This window comes from Rhinolophus ferrumequinum, chromosome 22 (assembly GCF_004115265.2).
Source record: "Rhinolophus ferrumequinum isolate MPI-CBG mRhiFer1 chromosome 22, mRhiFer1_v1.p, whole genome shotgun sequence".
NCBI lineage: Eukaryota > Metazoa > Chordata > Mammalia > Chiroptera > Rhinolophidae > Rhinolophus > Rhinolophus ferrumequinum.
The window spans coordinates 1,482,174-1,499,004 of NC_046305.1; the positions used below are offsets into that span (position 1 = coordinate 1,482,174).

At 45.8% G+C, this 16,831-nt stretch overlaps 1 protein-coding gene across 1 annotated transcript; it reads right to left on the reverse strand.

Moving 5' to 3' along the window:
• Positions 1-1,108: 1,108 nt before the first annotated feature.
• On the reverse strand, positions 1,109-15,201 carry LOC117014574 (Fc receptor-like protein 5). The gene is made up of 8 exons (XM_033092625.1): positions 14,992-15,201; positions 7,037-7,057; positions 5,567-5,821; positions 4,399-4,653; positions 3,874-4,158; positions 2,125-2,394; positions 1,334-1,612; positions 1,109-1,155 (listed from the first exon to the last, which is right to left on the reverse strand). Exons 1-8 carry the CDS (start codon positions 15,020-15,022, stop codon positions 1,109-1,111), a joined length of 1,443 nt encoding a protein of 480 aa, XP_032948516.1. The 5' UTR covers positions 15,023-15,201.
• Positions 15,202-16,831: the final 1,630 nt, after the last annotated feature.

Sequence of the window (16,831 nt, forward strand, 5' to 3'; positions counted from 1 at the left end):
TTTTTTAGCATGTGCCTCTATCAGGGACACAGCCTCTTACTTCCTCTTCCAACCCCTCTCCTCTTTTTCAGGAAAGGTCCCCAATCATCCTGACGACTCAAGTCACACCGAGAGCTCTCCTGAGAAATTGGCTCTCATCTCCCATCTCTGACTGGGGCTCTGTCCCATTTGCCCCCACAGCCCCCAGGCTGTTCTGTCCCTTCGAGTGGTGTGGGCCCTCCTGACCATCCACAGCGGCTCTCAGGCCCCAGGAACTGTGTGCACGGGGCCTGCTGCTCTAGCCTGTTGTCCCTTAGGTGTCACCCTGTGCTTAGGTGGCAGTGCTATCTGGGGTGCAGCGCACATACTGTAACCACTGACTGGGTGAACGAATGAGTAGGATTTACACCTCTCTGACGGCATTTCATAGTGCTGTCGCCCTTCCAATTTCCTCCGGACGTCAGCTGCACAGCTTCGCCGTCTCTTTCACTTGTGCTCTCACTCCAGGGACCCCATCCCTTTCTTTATAATCTATTGCACAACTATTGTGGGAGGGGGTAGATTCTGGCTAGTCCCCAGCCTGGTTCTGTTGTTTATAGAAGAGGAAACCGAGGCCGCTTCCGGGACCAGGCAGGACAACCGACTCACACTGTCTCCCAAGAACTGGGCCTGGGCTTTGCCCATGGACAGCCCAGAGCTGAGAGTCAAGGCTCAACAGAAACGTTTTAACTTCCTGTCTGTTCGACAACAACGACCTCGGGGGCCTTCCAGGCAGGATGCCAAGCCAGCGGGGGTGAGGTCACCTCCACCAATGTGTTACCCCTTACCTGCTGCAGCCCCCACCCCGGGCCTCCCTCACACCACTGCCTGACCAGCTCTAGAAGTGCTCACTCAAGGGGGACCTCTTCGGAGTAACTGGGCAACTGCTATCTGCCTTTGTTACCTCACATGGTTTTCTAACCGGTTCATGATCAAAGTCTGAGAGTGAAGGGTCAAGAGACACCTCTGTGGGCCTGGGGACTGATGTGTGGCCACTGAGAACAACTGAATGAATGAAAATCAGGCATCTGGGGGTTCACAGGCCAAGTGGAGAGACAGACAAAGCAGTTAGCTCCTGACAGGCTGGGGGTCAGGAGACAGAAAGCTGCTGTGCAGCTGGCAAGGGCGCGATGGCACCTGCGCTGCACAGGAAGGAAGCTCATGAGGGCCGACCGCTGAGTCCTGAGCCAGGAGGCAGGGGAGGATTCTAGGTTGGCCCCAGGAGGAAGGAGAGGAGGAAACTGGAAGGCGGAGCACATTTCTGGAGGGGCTGGTGAAGCGGCAGGGCTGGCGGACTGGCAGCCCCTCGTCTTACCACGGACTGAGAGGGTCACGGCCGCACTGTGCTGAGGGCCCAGGCCATTGTCGGCTGTGCAGTAGTAGCTCCCAGAATGCTCCGCAGTCAGAGGAAGGTGGAAGGAACTTTTTCTCCATGAAGTGGCTTTTATCTCCTTGAGCAAAGCATCTTCATGAAAAAACCGATACAGGATCGGGAGTGAACCTCTTTGGGCCTCACAGCGAAGTGTCATCACATCTCCCTCAGTAGCTCGGGACCCAGGAGGACTGAGGGTCAGGACAGGATGAGACACGGGAACTGAGGGAGAGAAAAAACCGGTCAGCAGTTGCTTCTGCCACTTCCTGTAGGTGGTCAGTGACATGTCCAGTCTCACCTGCACCGGGAGCCGGCAGCCTCCAGGGCTGTTCTCACCAGCTCACTCCCGTCCCCCACGCTGGTCTTTTTTTTTTTCTGTTTCTGAGCAGACCTCATTCCTCTGCGCTCTCCCCTTTTCAGGTGACTCGCTCGCATTTTGCAGAGGAAATAAAACTCTCAGGGAAGAAGCCCCTTATTTTGCTGCCAGCAGACCCGTGCCTCTCCCTTGTCCCCTCCCTCTGCCTTCTTACCTCTCACCTGCCCTAAGTCTTCTTGTTAGTTAGTTCCTGCTCTATTTCCCCTTCACTGGGTTGACCTCAGGGCTCTGCCTCTGACCTTTCTTCTTTCCAGACTCACGTCCTCTCCCAGGACCCCGTCCTCTGTCCTTACCCTGTCCCTCGCAGGCTTCCCTGAGCTTGATAACCCCTCCCTCAGATGGTATCTGTCAGACGCACCTCTCATATGGATGGTGACTTCCGTGCTGGGAATGGAGTTGGCTTCACAGTAGTACTTGCCAGCATCACTGCTTTTTACCGTGGGGATCCTGAATTCTGCATCCCGGGAAAGTGCAATTTCTGTTGCTACACGCACTTTGGATCGTCTGTACCAGGAGACACTGATGGGCCCTGGGACTCCACGTACTGAGCAGACGAGGACCAGCTCCTGACCTTCAAACACCGACCCCTGGGGTGGGCGAGTGTGTATTTGGACGCTGGGAACAGCTCCTGAATGAATGAAAATGACACTTGGGGCTGTTGGCAGTGGGGGGGCTAATGGCTAGAGAAGGGTCACAGGATGGGTGGGGTAAGTCGGCTGAGCACATGCAGTGGGATTGGCCTGTCCCATGGGAAGAGGGGGAACGGTGGCCAGAACGGGCCCTCCACAGCTCAGCATACCTTCTGCTCCCTATCGATCTGTGGAACCCCTGGTACAAGGGACAGAGGTGACCCTGCCCCTCTTCCCCTTGTGTCCTGCCCACCCCCCTGGCACAGCATGGGCCAGTCATTCTGGGCACCACCGAGTGCCCAGCAGGGGCATCGCTTGGGGGAAGTGGCGGGGGTGGTGAAGGGGCCAGGGAGACTTGCCATGTGAGCTGCTCTACCTGGAGCTGCGGGCACTGCAGGGTCCAGCCGAAAGCCACTCACTGGCATTACAATAAGCTTGCCCTGGAGCAGGCACTTACGTCTTGTCCCCTCTAGCCTGTCAGTTAGACAGTCAGAGGAGGCAGACCCAGGACAGTGGGAAAATCTGCAATGAGTGTTCCAGAGCCCAGGTGGGCATGGTTTTGCACACTGAAGATTATTTGGGGCCGAGCCTGGGGGAGTCATCCTGAGGGTCTTGAAGAAGACGGGAAACTACCTGAGCAGACAGGGAGTTGGGCCTGAAGTTGGGGTTCCACTAGTTATTCTAGGGGGTCCTGTGCTAGAAGTTACTGAGTTGCAACTATGGGATAACCCCCTCCCCACCTTCTCTAAACTGTCCCCTCTTACACTGGTGACCTAAGAAACACAGGTTACCTGTGACGAGCACAGAAGGTCAATACTGCATTCTAGGCAGTTTAGAAGAAACGGTCATAGAACCAGTTCTCTGTCTCACCCAGGGAGGGCAGTGAGTTTGTAGATAATGCCACCTGTTCACTCTGCCCTCACGGGGGAAAGCATGTACCACAGACTATGCGTCCATTCCTAACGCTCAAATAGGTTTCCCGGGACATGGGTCAAAGTTAACCAGAGGAGGCTTTTGGCGACTGGGTGCTCGTCATACTGAGACGTGGGGAAAAGCAACAGTGGGTACAACACCACACCAGGGCCAGCAAGTCGGGATGGTTTATTCTCCAAACGCTTTCCTTTGGTTTTCTTGTTCTTAAGGGCTCTGCTGCAGGCAGCCAGCATGCTAGAATCTGCCCATCTGGCCGAGCAGAGCTCACCCAGCCCACCCAGCTTATGCCCACAGGCCCAGCAGGGGGACGTGTTGTCATGGAAGGGAGACTTTAGTGGGAAAAGAAAGAGCTGCATCCTATGGCACTGAAAGAGAAAACACACCTGTCACTCTCTTAAGGACTTTCTTGGCTCTAAGCTCATCCAAGACGCCCACAGAGTTGGGGTTCGTCCCCTCCTACAGCTCTGTTCCCACAGGTAAGGAGAGGCACTGCCCGCTCTGCCCAGGCCCAGCCCTGGAAGATCTCAGAGCCCCCAGACACTCACTCCGCACATGTATGTAGGACCTCAGGCTTTTCTTCGAGACACTTAGAGTCACCGTCTGAGCCTGGCACCAGTAAGACCCTGTGTCTTCACTCCGCATGGCCAGGATCTGGAGCTCCGGGGAGCTGCTGCAGCCTGACCCCAGGGCCTGGCCTTCTCTGAAGAAGCAGAATTGGAGCTGGACATCTGACCTCTGCGGAGGGAGCCGGGTCTCACAGGTCAGGTTCACTGGGCTCCCGTCGGTGGGCTGGGAGGGGCTGGCGGTTAGCTGAGGATGTGGAAACAGCTCTAGAGAGAAGGATCACAACAGTCCCCAGAGAAGTGAGGCTGGGACGGCTCTGGAGGAAAACGGAATTCACCCTCTGCTCCACGAGTGGACCTACCCAGGCAGGACAGACCTGGTACTGCTCTGCCCCATGTCCCTGGCAGAACCGCGCCCGAGGTCATGGGGACCCGCCACATCCTGCCTGGGCCCCAACCCCAGGGACCCTTGTGAAGAACCCGTTTCGGAAATCACGCGGGCTTTACCTTGCACTTGGATTTCCACTGTGTTTGACACAACAGAACAACAACTTTCGTTATCCGCCTTGCAGTGGTACTGGCCATTGTCCCTTAGCATTGCTCCATGAACGCGGAAGTCAGAGCCGTCACGGAGAGGCACCTGGGCCTCCCAGTTCTTGTATATGGTGGTGGTTTTCAGGGCTGATCCCGGCCTTCTGAGGCATCGCAGAACCATGGTGTCTCCTTCAAACACGGAAAGTGGAGCCTGGAGGATCAGGGCAGCTGCAGGAAACACAGGTCGCCGTTTGTTCTATCCCACTGTGTCTCCTTTCTTCTCAACACTATCCCACATAGGTTTTATAGGCGTGGGGGCTGGGGAAGAGGACTTAAAATAATTGTCATTTGAAAGTGAACACATACATATACTGTGAGAAAATTTGGAAAGCAGAAATATACACCAAAACCTCCTATCATCTCACCACCAGGTTGTGGCACACATTTTTTTCAGTTCTCTTTTCCCTGTGCCTGTATGTGAGAGTTTGTGCTCTTTTCTTTTCTTTTTTTTTTTCTATGAGAACTTTTGTACGTCATCAGTATCATTACTGGACCTGGTTTTCAATACCCACAGTTTTCCTTCAATAGAAGAAATGTAATTTATTTAATGAGTTTTCTTTCCTAGAACATTTAAGGTCTTTCAACTCTGGGCAAGTATATCTAAGACTGCTTCAGCAGGTAAATTCTTAAGAGGGGAATTGTCAGGTCTAAGAGAGTAAGCATTTTCTTTGCTTCTTGCCCTATGCAGCTTTCTCTTTCATTAATTAAAGAACATTATTACCAGAAAGCTACTGCTTCATATCCAAAACAGGTGGTTTTAGGACAAAAAGGAAATCTCCCTCTCTTTCTCTCTCTCTCTCCCTCTCCCTCTCTGTCTCTAAACCCCTCTCTCATCTATCTATAAATATGAACAATCCTTATTATGCTCTTTATTCCAAGTAAATTTTATTGGCTTAAAACTATACATAGATTCAGGAACCAGTCACACAAACTGCTTCTCAAATTTCCCGTTACCAAGCAGCTTGTAAAAAATACAAATTCCAGGGGCCTACTGCTATACATTTTGATTCAGGGAACAGAGGGTAGTTCTCGGGTAACTCTGTGAATTCTACAGTTTTCATTTCTTTCCCTTTTTTCTCACCTGAAGAAAAGATCAAGTGCACAGAGCCACTTAGAGATGAGCCATTGTGCTGGCATTGGTACTTTCCAGTCTCCTGAACCACACGGGTGTTTCCGGGGGTCGTGCTGGATGTTTGGCTCCCTTGGTTCTGATAGAACCATGTTGTTTCCCGTGGTGAGTTGATGGGAAATTCATTACAAGTCAGAAGCACACTCTCTCCTTGGAAAGCAGTGGTCCATGGAGGTTGGAGGGAAATCACAGGTTTGGGGGCAGTTGCTGAGGAGAAAAGAGAAAAAGAGTCTGCGGGGAGTTGCCTGCAGCTCCCACTGCAGTGGTTTCTGAGGCGCAGACTCGAGGACCTGGCTTTGGAGAATCCCTAAGAGACACCCCTGGGAAGGTCACGGATCACTCCAGGCTGCATGTCAGTCCCAGCGTTCACCTCTCCCAGTGGAAAGTGATTGCCAATGAACAAAATGCTTTACAGAGGGAAAGGCCATCGGGTTTCCCGGCCAGACGGCAATGGGGAAAGTGGCTGGCTCGCCTGTTCCAGAAGTGGAGCTTAGAGACAGTCACCCCTGCCCCTGCCACTTCACCATGTTCAAAAACTCCTGAAAACCTCCCTAGGAATTGCTAAAATCACATTTTACACTTTCCTAACAGGACAAATCATATTAAGGTTTCAGCTCAGAGAAAAGCTTGCCTGACACCTGCATTGAACAGATGATACCCAGAAAATGCCCAGAAAAATCCCACCGTAGGTAGTTGTGGCAGAGTAAGGAATAGACTAGTCATTCTCTGGGCTCCAGAGGTGACCTAGACAAAGACACAGCCATGGGGCAGCTGCTCTGGGCCAAGGGGCGAGGCCGTAGAGAGGTCTTGCTTTTCAAGGGCCCTCACAGGTCCAAGACACTGTAACTGCAGCAATGACAAGTAAGTGCAGAGCTAAGAAAATGTACGATACAGATGATGTGTCTTCTTCTCCAGTTTTTCCCTTTTCTGTGTGTTTATTTATTTTTTTTTTCCACTTAAGGCCTAGTTGTTGGGCGTTCTTCTGCTCTCCACATATATCCCGGAGGATTTTACTCCTAAAACTGTAGAGAGTGTGACACGCCTGCTGGTATCTCCACAGTGTGGTGTTTTCGGAGGACTGTTTATAGCTTGCTGATTGGAGAACACCCTGCCCTACACCCTGCACTTTTGCCATGAAGTTGAAGCTGTCTTGCATGGTTAACTAAAAGTAACTTTACTTTGCAATAAAAATGAGCAGAAGGCCGAGCGAAGGCCAGGAGCTGCTTTGTGCATTTGCCACTTCTTCCGTGGAGGGTCAGAGGATGGCCCATAGATCAGGTGACACTTTCATATCCCCTCCAGCCTCGGCAAGAAGAACAAGGGAGATTAGGGGTCCTCAGGCAGCTATAGCAAATGTTTCCTATTTATTTGGGAGACATTCTTATCCAGAGACAATGAGGTGAAAAAGCAAGGAGAACTCACCAAATTGTCCACTGACAGAAGCTGCAAAAAAAATAAAGAGGCAGAGATGAGCACAGAGCATGAATTCTTTGGCTTTTCAAAGGTGATACCTGCTTTCCCCCAATCATGTAGCATTTCTGTTATTTAAAAAACTATTTAAAAAATTTAATAGTCATTTATCAAATGTCTATTTATATACTAAGCATTGTGCTTGGTCCTCTAAGAGGAATAAAACACTGCTTCTGCCAGCAAGAAGTTGATTGGTGCGTGAATCAGAAACATGAAGCAAAGTAATATAATTCTAATACAGGGTGTAAGTGACATAATGACACACACCGGGTTACACTGAGGGCAGAAGGGCTACCCATCACAGTGTACAGGGGACATGTGTGTAAGTGTGTGGTGAAGAGGGTGGGTGGGTGACGAGAGGCAACTGAAGGAAGTTACACTTGAGAAAAGTGTGTGAGGACGTAGGAGTTGGCCAAGCAGAGGGGTGTGTCTGTGTGTGGTAGGAGACACTGCGGGAGGGTAATCAAGGCAGAAAGGGCACAGGAGTGAAGCAATTTCACTGGTGTTCAGGAGCCAAGGGGGTTCCGAAAGGTAGGGAGTGGTGGGGGAAATAAGATTAGAGTGGCATACAGGGCCCAAGTCCCAGATAGTAAGTAGCTCAGATTTTACTAATATTATAAATGCAATATGAAGCCATGGAAAAGTTTCAAGTAGGAGAGTGACAAGGTTAGAATTTGGAACATGCATGGAGCTGTCTGGCAGCTGTCAGACATCAGTGAGACCAGATGTGAGTGGAGAGACTGGTTAGAAGGCAAAGAGACGTCCAGTCAAGATGGCGGAGTAGGCAAATGCTGTGCTTGTCTCCTCCCATGACCACATCAAAATTACAGCTAAATTATAGAACCACCACCCTTGAGAACCACCTGAAGACTAGTTGAACAGAACTCCTATAACTAAGGAAATAAAGAAGAAGCCACACTGAGACTAGTAGGAGGGGCGGAGATGTAAAATAGGCTGGTCCCACACCCATGTGTGGTGGTTAAGAATTGGGGAAGGATATATAAAAAAATAGAATTATAAGAAGAAGAAGAAGAAGAAGAAGAAGAAGAAGAAGAAGAAGAAGAAGAAGAAGAAGAAGAAGAAGAAGAAGAAAGAGGAGGAAGCGGAGGAGTACTGGGAGAATTATCTTGGCTGTGGAGGTCCCCCTGGAGGAGGGAGGGGTCCCAGCCCCACACTGGGCCCCCCACCCAGAGCACCAGTGCCAAGAAGAGGAGTCCCCACAACATCAGGCTGTGAGAACCAGCAGGGACTCAGTCCGGGTAAGACAGGGCTGCTGTAGACCCGGGCATCCTCTTACAGGGCCCCAGCACAGACTCACTTGCCCACAAATACTCGCCCAGAGCTCCAGAGAAGGGACAGCAGCTCAAAAAGCACCAGGGACTTATGGGGAGGAGCTGAATTGCCTGACCTCAGAGTGAGGGCTGTAGGGGTAGCTCTTTCCTGGATAAAGTGCAGGTGCCACTGTCACTTTGTTGGTCCCATCCCCACCCAGCCTGCAGGCACAGGTGGGCACCAAAGCTGAATCTCCATTAACCAGCTAACACTACTCAAACACCCTGGTGATTCTGAGACCCTGCCCTACCTAACTCACACACTAGTCCGAACCTCTTTCAGTAGCTGTTCCTCATAAGTGGAAAGCCTCAGCCTGCACTGTAGACTTTCCTAAAATCTCTCAAAGGTCCACAAACCCCAAACAAGCAGCATCTGGCCCTCTTGCTAAACGACCCCAAGCCCAGCACTACGGCAGCCAGCTTCGGGTCTCAGCATAGCCTTTCCCAGGAGCCTCCAAGCCCAGCACAGGAAGCTACCAACCACAGATCACTTTGTAGCTCCTGCCACATGGCCACAGGCCCGACACAGGCAGTGGCTGACCTGGGTTTGCACCAGAGCCCCTCCCAAGATGCCTCAGAACCAACACACCCTGTGGCCAGCTTCAGACCACACCAGAGCACTACCCAATTTGCTCCACAAATAACATACCCAAAGGGTGGACTTGGCAGGAACCAGAGCCCTGCCAAAAAGAATCCCGCTCTGGACGGTCACCCCCTGCATAACAGCTCCTCCACTGTAGTCACAGCCAGTCTGCACAGCCAGTCAGCCTGAGGCTCCATCCTTCCCACTGATGTGCCAACAGCAACTGAGGCTCAACTATGACAGGAGGACACACAGAACCCACAAAAAGGACACACTTGGAGTACTTGGTTCAGGTGACCAGGGAGATTGCCCCACTGGGCCCCACAGGACACTTACCACCTAAGGCCACCTGCCAAGACTGGGAGACATAACAGATCACCTAATACGTAGAAACAAATACAGGGAGGCAGCCAAATACAGGGAGGAGATAAAGAAATATGTCCCAAATGAAAGAATAAGACAAAACTCCAGAAAAAGGACTAAACAAAGGCAAGCAATCTACCAGATACAGAGTTCAAAACACTGCTGATAAGCATGCTCAATGAACTAAGGCTAAGAATAGATAAACTCAGTGAGAACTCACACAAAGAAATAGAAACCATGAAAAAGAACCAGTCAGAAATGAAGAATGCACTAGAAGGAATCAACAGTAGATCAGATGAAGCAGACGATCGAATCAGTGATTTGGAAGAAAAGTAGCAGAAAACACAGTCAGAACAGCAAAAAGAAAGAAGAATTTAAAAAATTTGAGGATAGTTTAAAGGGGTCTCTGGGACCATAGCAAGATACCAACATTCGCATCACAGGGGAACTAGAAGGAGGAGAGAGTGAACAAAGGATTGAAAACCTCGTGGAAGAAATAGCGACAGAAAACTTCCCTCACCTGGTAAAGAAAACACACATACAAGCCCAGGAAGAGCAGAGAGTTCCAAACAAGATGAACCCAAAGAGGCCCACAGTAAGGCATCATAATTAAATTGCCAAAGTTTAAAGACAAAGAGAGAATCTTAAAAGCAGCAAGAGAAAAGCAGTTAGTTCCCTTATAAGAGAGCTCCCATAAGGCTGTCAGCTGATTTCTCAACAGAAACTTTGTGGGCCAGAGAGAAGGGCATGAAATGTTCAAAGTGATAAAAAGCAAGGACCTAAACCAAAGTTACTCTATCCAGTGAGGCTATCATTTAGAATCAAAGGACAGATAAGGATCTTCCCAGATAAGAAAAAGCTGAAGGAATTCATAACCACCAAACCAGTATTACAAGAAATGTCAAAGAGACTTCTTAAAGAAGAAGGAGAAAAAAAAAAGATTAAAAATATGAATAAGAAAAAGTCACTAACTACATATCCATCAACAATTGCTCTCAATGTAAATGGACTAAATGCTCCAGTCAAAAGATATAGGGTGGCTTAACAGAGAATAAAATAAAACCCTTACATATGTTGCCTACAAGAGACTCACTTCAGGTCAAAAGACACATGCCAAGACTGAAAGTTAACGGATGGAAGAAATTACTTCATGCAAATGGAAACAATAAAAAAGCTGGGGTAGCAAAACTTACATCACACAAAACAGACTTTAAAACAAAGGCTGTCACAAGACACAAAGAAGGACATTACATAGTGATAAAGGGATCAATGCAACAAGAAGATATAACTCTGTAAACATTTACACACCCAACGTAGGAGCACCTAAATATATAAAGCAAATGTTGATGACATAAAAGGAGAGATCGACAGTCGTACAGTAATAGTAGGGGACATTAATAACCTATTGACATCAATGGATATATCACCCAGACAGAAAATCACCAAGGAAACAGCATATGTGAATAACACTACAGACCAAACCGTCTACATGTCTAATGTGTCCACCTAACAAACATGCAGCATAACTACCCTATCATAGCCGAATGAATACACATCCTTCTCAACTGAACATGAAACATTCTCCAGGATACATTATATGTTAGGTCACAAAACAAGTCTTAATAAATTTAAAAAGATAGACATAATATCACATATATTTTCCAACTATAATCATATGAAACTAGAAATCCATAACTGGGTGAAAACTGGAAAATTCACAAATAAATGGAAATTACATAACATACCCCCGAGCAACCAATGGGTCAAAGAAGAACTCAAAAGGGAAATCAGAAAATATCTTGAGAGAAATGAAAATGGAAACACAACATACTAAAACTTACAGGACAGAGTAAGAACAGTTCTGAGAAGGAAGCTAAAAATGATAAATGCCCATGTTTAAAAAAGAAAGAAAGAAAGCTCTCAAATAAACAACCTAACTTTACATCTCAAGGGATTAAAAAAAGAAATGCAAAGTTAGCAGAAAGAAATAATAAAGATGATAGCAGAAAAATACAAATAGAGAATTAAAAAACAATAGAAAAGATCAACAAAACTAAGATCTGTTTTTTTAAAGATAAACAAAATTGCAAATCTTTAGCTAGACTAAGAAACAGAGACAACTCATCTAAAATGAGAAATGAAAGAGGAGACATTACAGCTGATACCACAGAACTATAAATGATCGAAGAGACTACTATGAACATTATACACCAAAAAATTTGAAAACTTAGAAGAAATTGATAAGTTCTAGAAACATACAACCTACCAAGACTGAATAACGAATAGAAAATCTGAACAGACCAATAACTAGTCAGGAGGTTGAATCGTTAATCAAAAACCCTCTAACAAAGAAAAGCCAAAGACCAGATGACTTCATTGGTGAATCCTACCAAACGTTTAAAGAACAATTAACTCCAATCCTTCTCAACCTCTTACAAAAAATGAAGATGAGGGAACACTTCCAACTCACTTTGCAAGGTCAGTATTACCCTGGTATCAAAACCAAACAAGTACAGTATAAGAAAACAGAATTACAGGCCAATATCCCTGGTGAGCATAGATGCAAAAATCCTCAACAAAGTACTAGCCAACTAAATTCAACAGTACATTAAAAAGATCATACACCATGTTCAAGTGGGACTTATCCCGGGGATAAAAGGATGACCTAACGTATGTGAGTCATTAAATGTGATAAACCACATCAACAGAATGCGAGACAAAAATCATATAATCGTCTCAACAGATGCATTAAAGGATTTGACAAAATCCAACACTTTCACAACAAATGTTCTGGTCAAACTAGATATAGAAGGAATTTATCTCAACAAAGTAAAGCTGTATATGATAAGCCCCTAGCTAACATCATACTCAGTGATGAGAAAAAAAGCTGAAAGCTTTTCCTCTAAGACCAGGAACAAGGTAAGGAGTTTCACTCTAGCAGATTCTACTCAACTGTAGAAAGAAAGAAAGAAAGAAAGAAAGAAAGAAAGAAAGAAAGAAAGAAAGAGAAGAAAAGACATTCAAATCAGAATGGAAGAAGTAAAATTATTTCTGTTTGCAGAAAATTATTTCTGTTTGATCTTATATAAAAGAAAATCCTAAAGATTCCACCAAAAAACTGTTAGAACTACTAAATAAATTCAGTAAAGTTGCAGGATACAAAAATCAATGTACAAAAATTAATTGCATTTCTGTACACTAACAATGAATTATTTGCAAAAGAAATTTAGAAAACAATCCCACGTACAATAGCATCAAAAAGAATAAAATACTTAGAAATACATTTACCGTAGGAATCGAACGATCTCTAAACTGAAAAATATGAAGCATTGTTGAAAGGAGTTGAAGACACAAATAAATAGAAAGGTATTCCGAGTTCATGGTTGGAAGAATTAATATTGTTAAACTGTTCATATTACACAAAATGGTCTACAGAATCAATGTAAACTTTATTAATGCTAATGGCATTTTTCACAGAAACAGGAAGAAGCAATCCTAAAACTCAAATAGAGCCACAAAAGACCCTGAAAAGCAGTCTTAAGCAAGAACAAAACTGGAGACATCATACTGCCTGAGTTCAAAGCCCAAGTAATCAGGAGGATGGTACCGGCATGAAAACAGAGGCATGGCCCGAGGGGATAGAATGGGCAATGTAGAGATAAATCCATACATTTACATTCGACCTCCCTTCATTCAACACGAGTGCCAAGAACACACAATGGGGAAAGGATAGTCTCCTTCGTAAATGGTCTTGGGGAAACTGAATATTCACGTGAAGAAAAATAAAATTGGACCCTTATGTGGCACCACGTACAAAAATCAACTCAAAAGGGATTGATGACTTAAATGCAAACCCTGCAACCTTAAATGTAAAACTACTAGAAGAAAACATAGGGAAGCTTGTTGGCATTGGTCTAGGACACATGTTTTTGGATACGATCCCCAAAGCACAGACAACAAAAACAAACATAAACGAATGGGACTGAATCTGAACAAAAAGCTTCTGCACAGCAAAGGAAACAGTCAACAGTTTGAAGAGGGAACCTACGAAATGGGAGAAACTATTTGCAAACCAAAGGAAACAGTCAACAGTTTGAAGAGGGAACCTACGAAATGGGAGAAACTATTTGCAAACCACATGTACGAGAAGGGGTTAGTATCTAAAATCTATAAGGAACTCTAAGAAGTCAACAGCAAGAAAACAACCAACCTGATTTAAAACAACAGTTAAGGACAGAAATAGATATCCTCAATAGAAAACACATAGATGGCCAACAGGTACATGAAAAGGTGCTCAACAGTTGCTAAATACCAGGGAAATGCAAATCCAAACCACAGTGAGATGCCACCTCATACCTGTCAGAATGGCTGTCACCAAAAAGACAAAAGAGAGCAAGAGTGGGTGAGGATGTGGAGACAGGAACTCTGAGCACTGCTGGTGGGAATGTAAATGGTGCAGCGAGGGTGGAACACAGGATGGAGGTTCCTCAAACAATTAACAATAAAACTACCATATGATGCAGCAATTCCCTTTCTGGGTATAGATCCCAACGAAATGAAATCAGCATCCCGAGGAGACCCTCTGTGTGTCGCCGCACTATTCACAATAGCCAGGAGGTGGACATCCCGAGTGCCTGTCAACCGGTGAATGGGCCACGGAGGTGTGGTGTCCGTATGCAGGAGCATCACTCAGCCACGAGAAAGGACATCCTGACATTGGGACACAGGGCAAATCTGGAGGACCCTACACTAAGGGAAAAGGCCTGACACAGAAAAACAAATACTGCCTGGTCTCACTTATCCAGGAAATCTAAAACGCTGAACTCACAGGAGCAGAGATGAACGGTGTTCACCAGGGGGTGAGGGGTGAGGGAACTGGGAGAAGTTGGTAAAAGAAAAGAAACTTTCAGTGACAAGATGAGTAAGTCCTGGGGAGCTAACACACAGCGTGGTGGCCGTAGTTAAATAATAATGGACACCTGAAATCCACACACATGCACACGCGCACACTCATACACGGTAATTGTGCGAAGGGAGAGAAATGTTACTTAGCTTGATAGTGGCAATTATTTCATAATATATGTACATGACGACATCATCTTGTACACCTTAAATGCATACATTTTTGTTAATTATACTTCAGTAAACCTGGGGAGGAGGAGAGAATTCCGTGTGCCTTCGGCTTTTCTCCCCCTGGGTCCTGCCTCTCCCCCCACGTCCTTTATCACCAGTCACTGCTGTGCTGGACGCACCTCGCATGTTGGAAGCCATGCTTCCCCACGCCCAGCACCTGGATCTGGGCTTGTCACCCATGGAATAAACACATCTTCTTTGCAGGGAGAAAAGCGCAGTCTTCCACGAAACAAAAGTATAAACCAGCAGACACAGTACATTTTCTGGATTTCATGAAGTATTATTTGTTGTAGAAAGAAAGGAATAAGCCCTCACTGCTGTGCTCACTGGGGTTCCCATCTCTGTCAGGTTGAAGGTTTAATCCAGCTCGGACCCCTCCTTCAGCCAGGCAGGATGAGGGTGTCTGAGCAGTGCCCAAGAAAGGGCCGGGTCCACCGTGGAGAGCCGGGAGTCTTCACCACCCCCTCCCGGGGCCTGCCTTCAGTCCCTCTACTCACCCAGTGCCAGCAGTGACATCCACAGTGGCATGGAGAGCTGGCCTGTCCAGGGCAGAGACCACACGGAAGGTTTTCTCTAGAATAACAGGTTTGGTTTTGCTCTCACAGTACTACACTGCCACACCAGCCCCAAGGAGCACATCTGAGAAATTACTTTTCAAAGTGCAGGATGCATTAGTGAATTAGAAAAAGGGAAGTGGAAACACACATTTTTATCTACTAATCAAAGTTTCCTACCCTATGGTCAAAGTGAGAACATAAATGTTAGGGGTTTTATAAAGCATGTCCACTTGACCGTGCGTTTCTATTTCTGGGAAACTCCCTTAAGGAAAGTATGTAAAGATTGCTCTCAGCCAGTGTTTATTGTAGCATCTCTCCTAACCTAATTGGCCCAAACTGAAGGCAACGTAAATGAGCGTGAACATGGTGCTGTTTGAGGGTGTTCTGATGCAGCCGTGGAGGGTGAGGTCAGTCTGTCCAGAAGGAGGCAAGACCACCCGATTAACGGCAAGAGGAAAACGTGAGGCGTAGATTGGTTTGTTGTTTTCTCCCCCTGGGGTGGGTGTAAACACGTGTGTGTAAATGGATATAAGTATATATTTTTTTCCTTGGAAGTATGCCAGAAACAGTGGTTACCCTTGAAGAACTGTGAATGGGAAAGAGACATTTTATTCTGTCCTTCTTTACTGTTTATTTTTTTAATACTATGTAAGCATATTGCTTTTATAACTTTTTCAAAGTCAAGTTTCCATCTTGTTGTTCTGGTCCACAGAGATCCCTAAGACGTTGGCTGCCACAAGGCATGCCAGTTTCTTTCTTTCAAATAAATTTTCCCACCCCTTCTTTCAGGGCTCATACTTTGGTCTTCCTAAGGGGACACGTAATTTCATATCTACGAATGCACATCACCTTACTTATGTCCCATCCGTTCTATGCACTCTGAGAGAAGAAAAGCATACTAGGACAAGCAGAGGTGAACCCCACTGGTCCGTAGGAGGACCTCGGACTCCACAGAGAACCTTTACGAGCTTTTGGCACTAACACGAGCAGCTATGGATATTCTATGTCCCCTGGTACATGTGTGAATGCTTTTTTCCTTTCTTTTCTTTTCTTTTTGAGTTGTACCTGGGGTAGATAGAGTTCCTGGCTCGTAAGGTTTGCATAAATTCAGTTTAGAAGGTCCTGCTGAATTAGTACATGCTGCGTCACTCAATTTTTGGACTTGTTACCACGGCACAAACGATCTTCTCCTGTCTAAAACATACTACCCGAACAATCCTAAATTTCCCTGCTTTTTCCAGCATTACTGGCAATTATTTTAGGATTCTTCATTAAATGTAAATCTAACTTTTGGCTTGAGATATATAACTGTCATCACATTTAGGAAGGATCCTTCTAACTTTTGTGTGATTGAGGGCCGTTATAGACAGCTTTGGAATTATTCATCTTTAAATCAAACTATCTCATTTTTTAAAATTAGAAAAATGTAACTGTGAAACTACCTTATACTGATGTTTTTTAAAAATGTTGTTCCTTGGCAACTGTTTAAATATTTACTATGATGATTTTTGTGTTCAGAATTTCTTTCATATTTCAGGACAACTAGTTTTTATTTCCTGATATTTGTTTCTCTATTTCAAAATAATCAACTCTTGAATTTAATTATCAGTTCTTTTTCTTGTTTCTTAATTTACAAATTTCTGCTTTTCTTACTCATAGTTTTGCTTTTCTAAATTATAAAATTGAATATTTATACGTTTCATTTTTTCCTATTTAGTAACATGAATGTTCAAAGCTGTGAATTTTCTTTTGTGCCTTAGCCATTCCATAAATTCTAATG

Bases quoted from the DNA above. Each gene is read 5' to 3' on its own strand.
- LOC117014574 (XM_033092625.1), bottom strand. From the start codon at position 15,022: ATGCCACTGTGGATGTCACTGCTGGCACTGG. The intron at 1,613-2,124 runs GTGCGTCTGACA...TCTCTCCCTCAG, and splicing joins AGTCACCATCCATATGAGAG to TTCCCGTGTCTCATCCTGTC. The intron at 1,156-1,333 runs GTAAGACGAGGG...TGTGCAGCGCAG, and splicing joins CGTGACCCTCTCAGTCCGTG to GTGCCATCGCGCCCTTGCCA.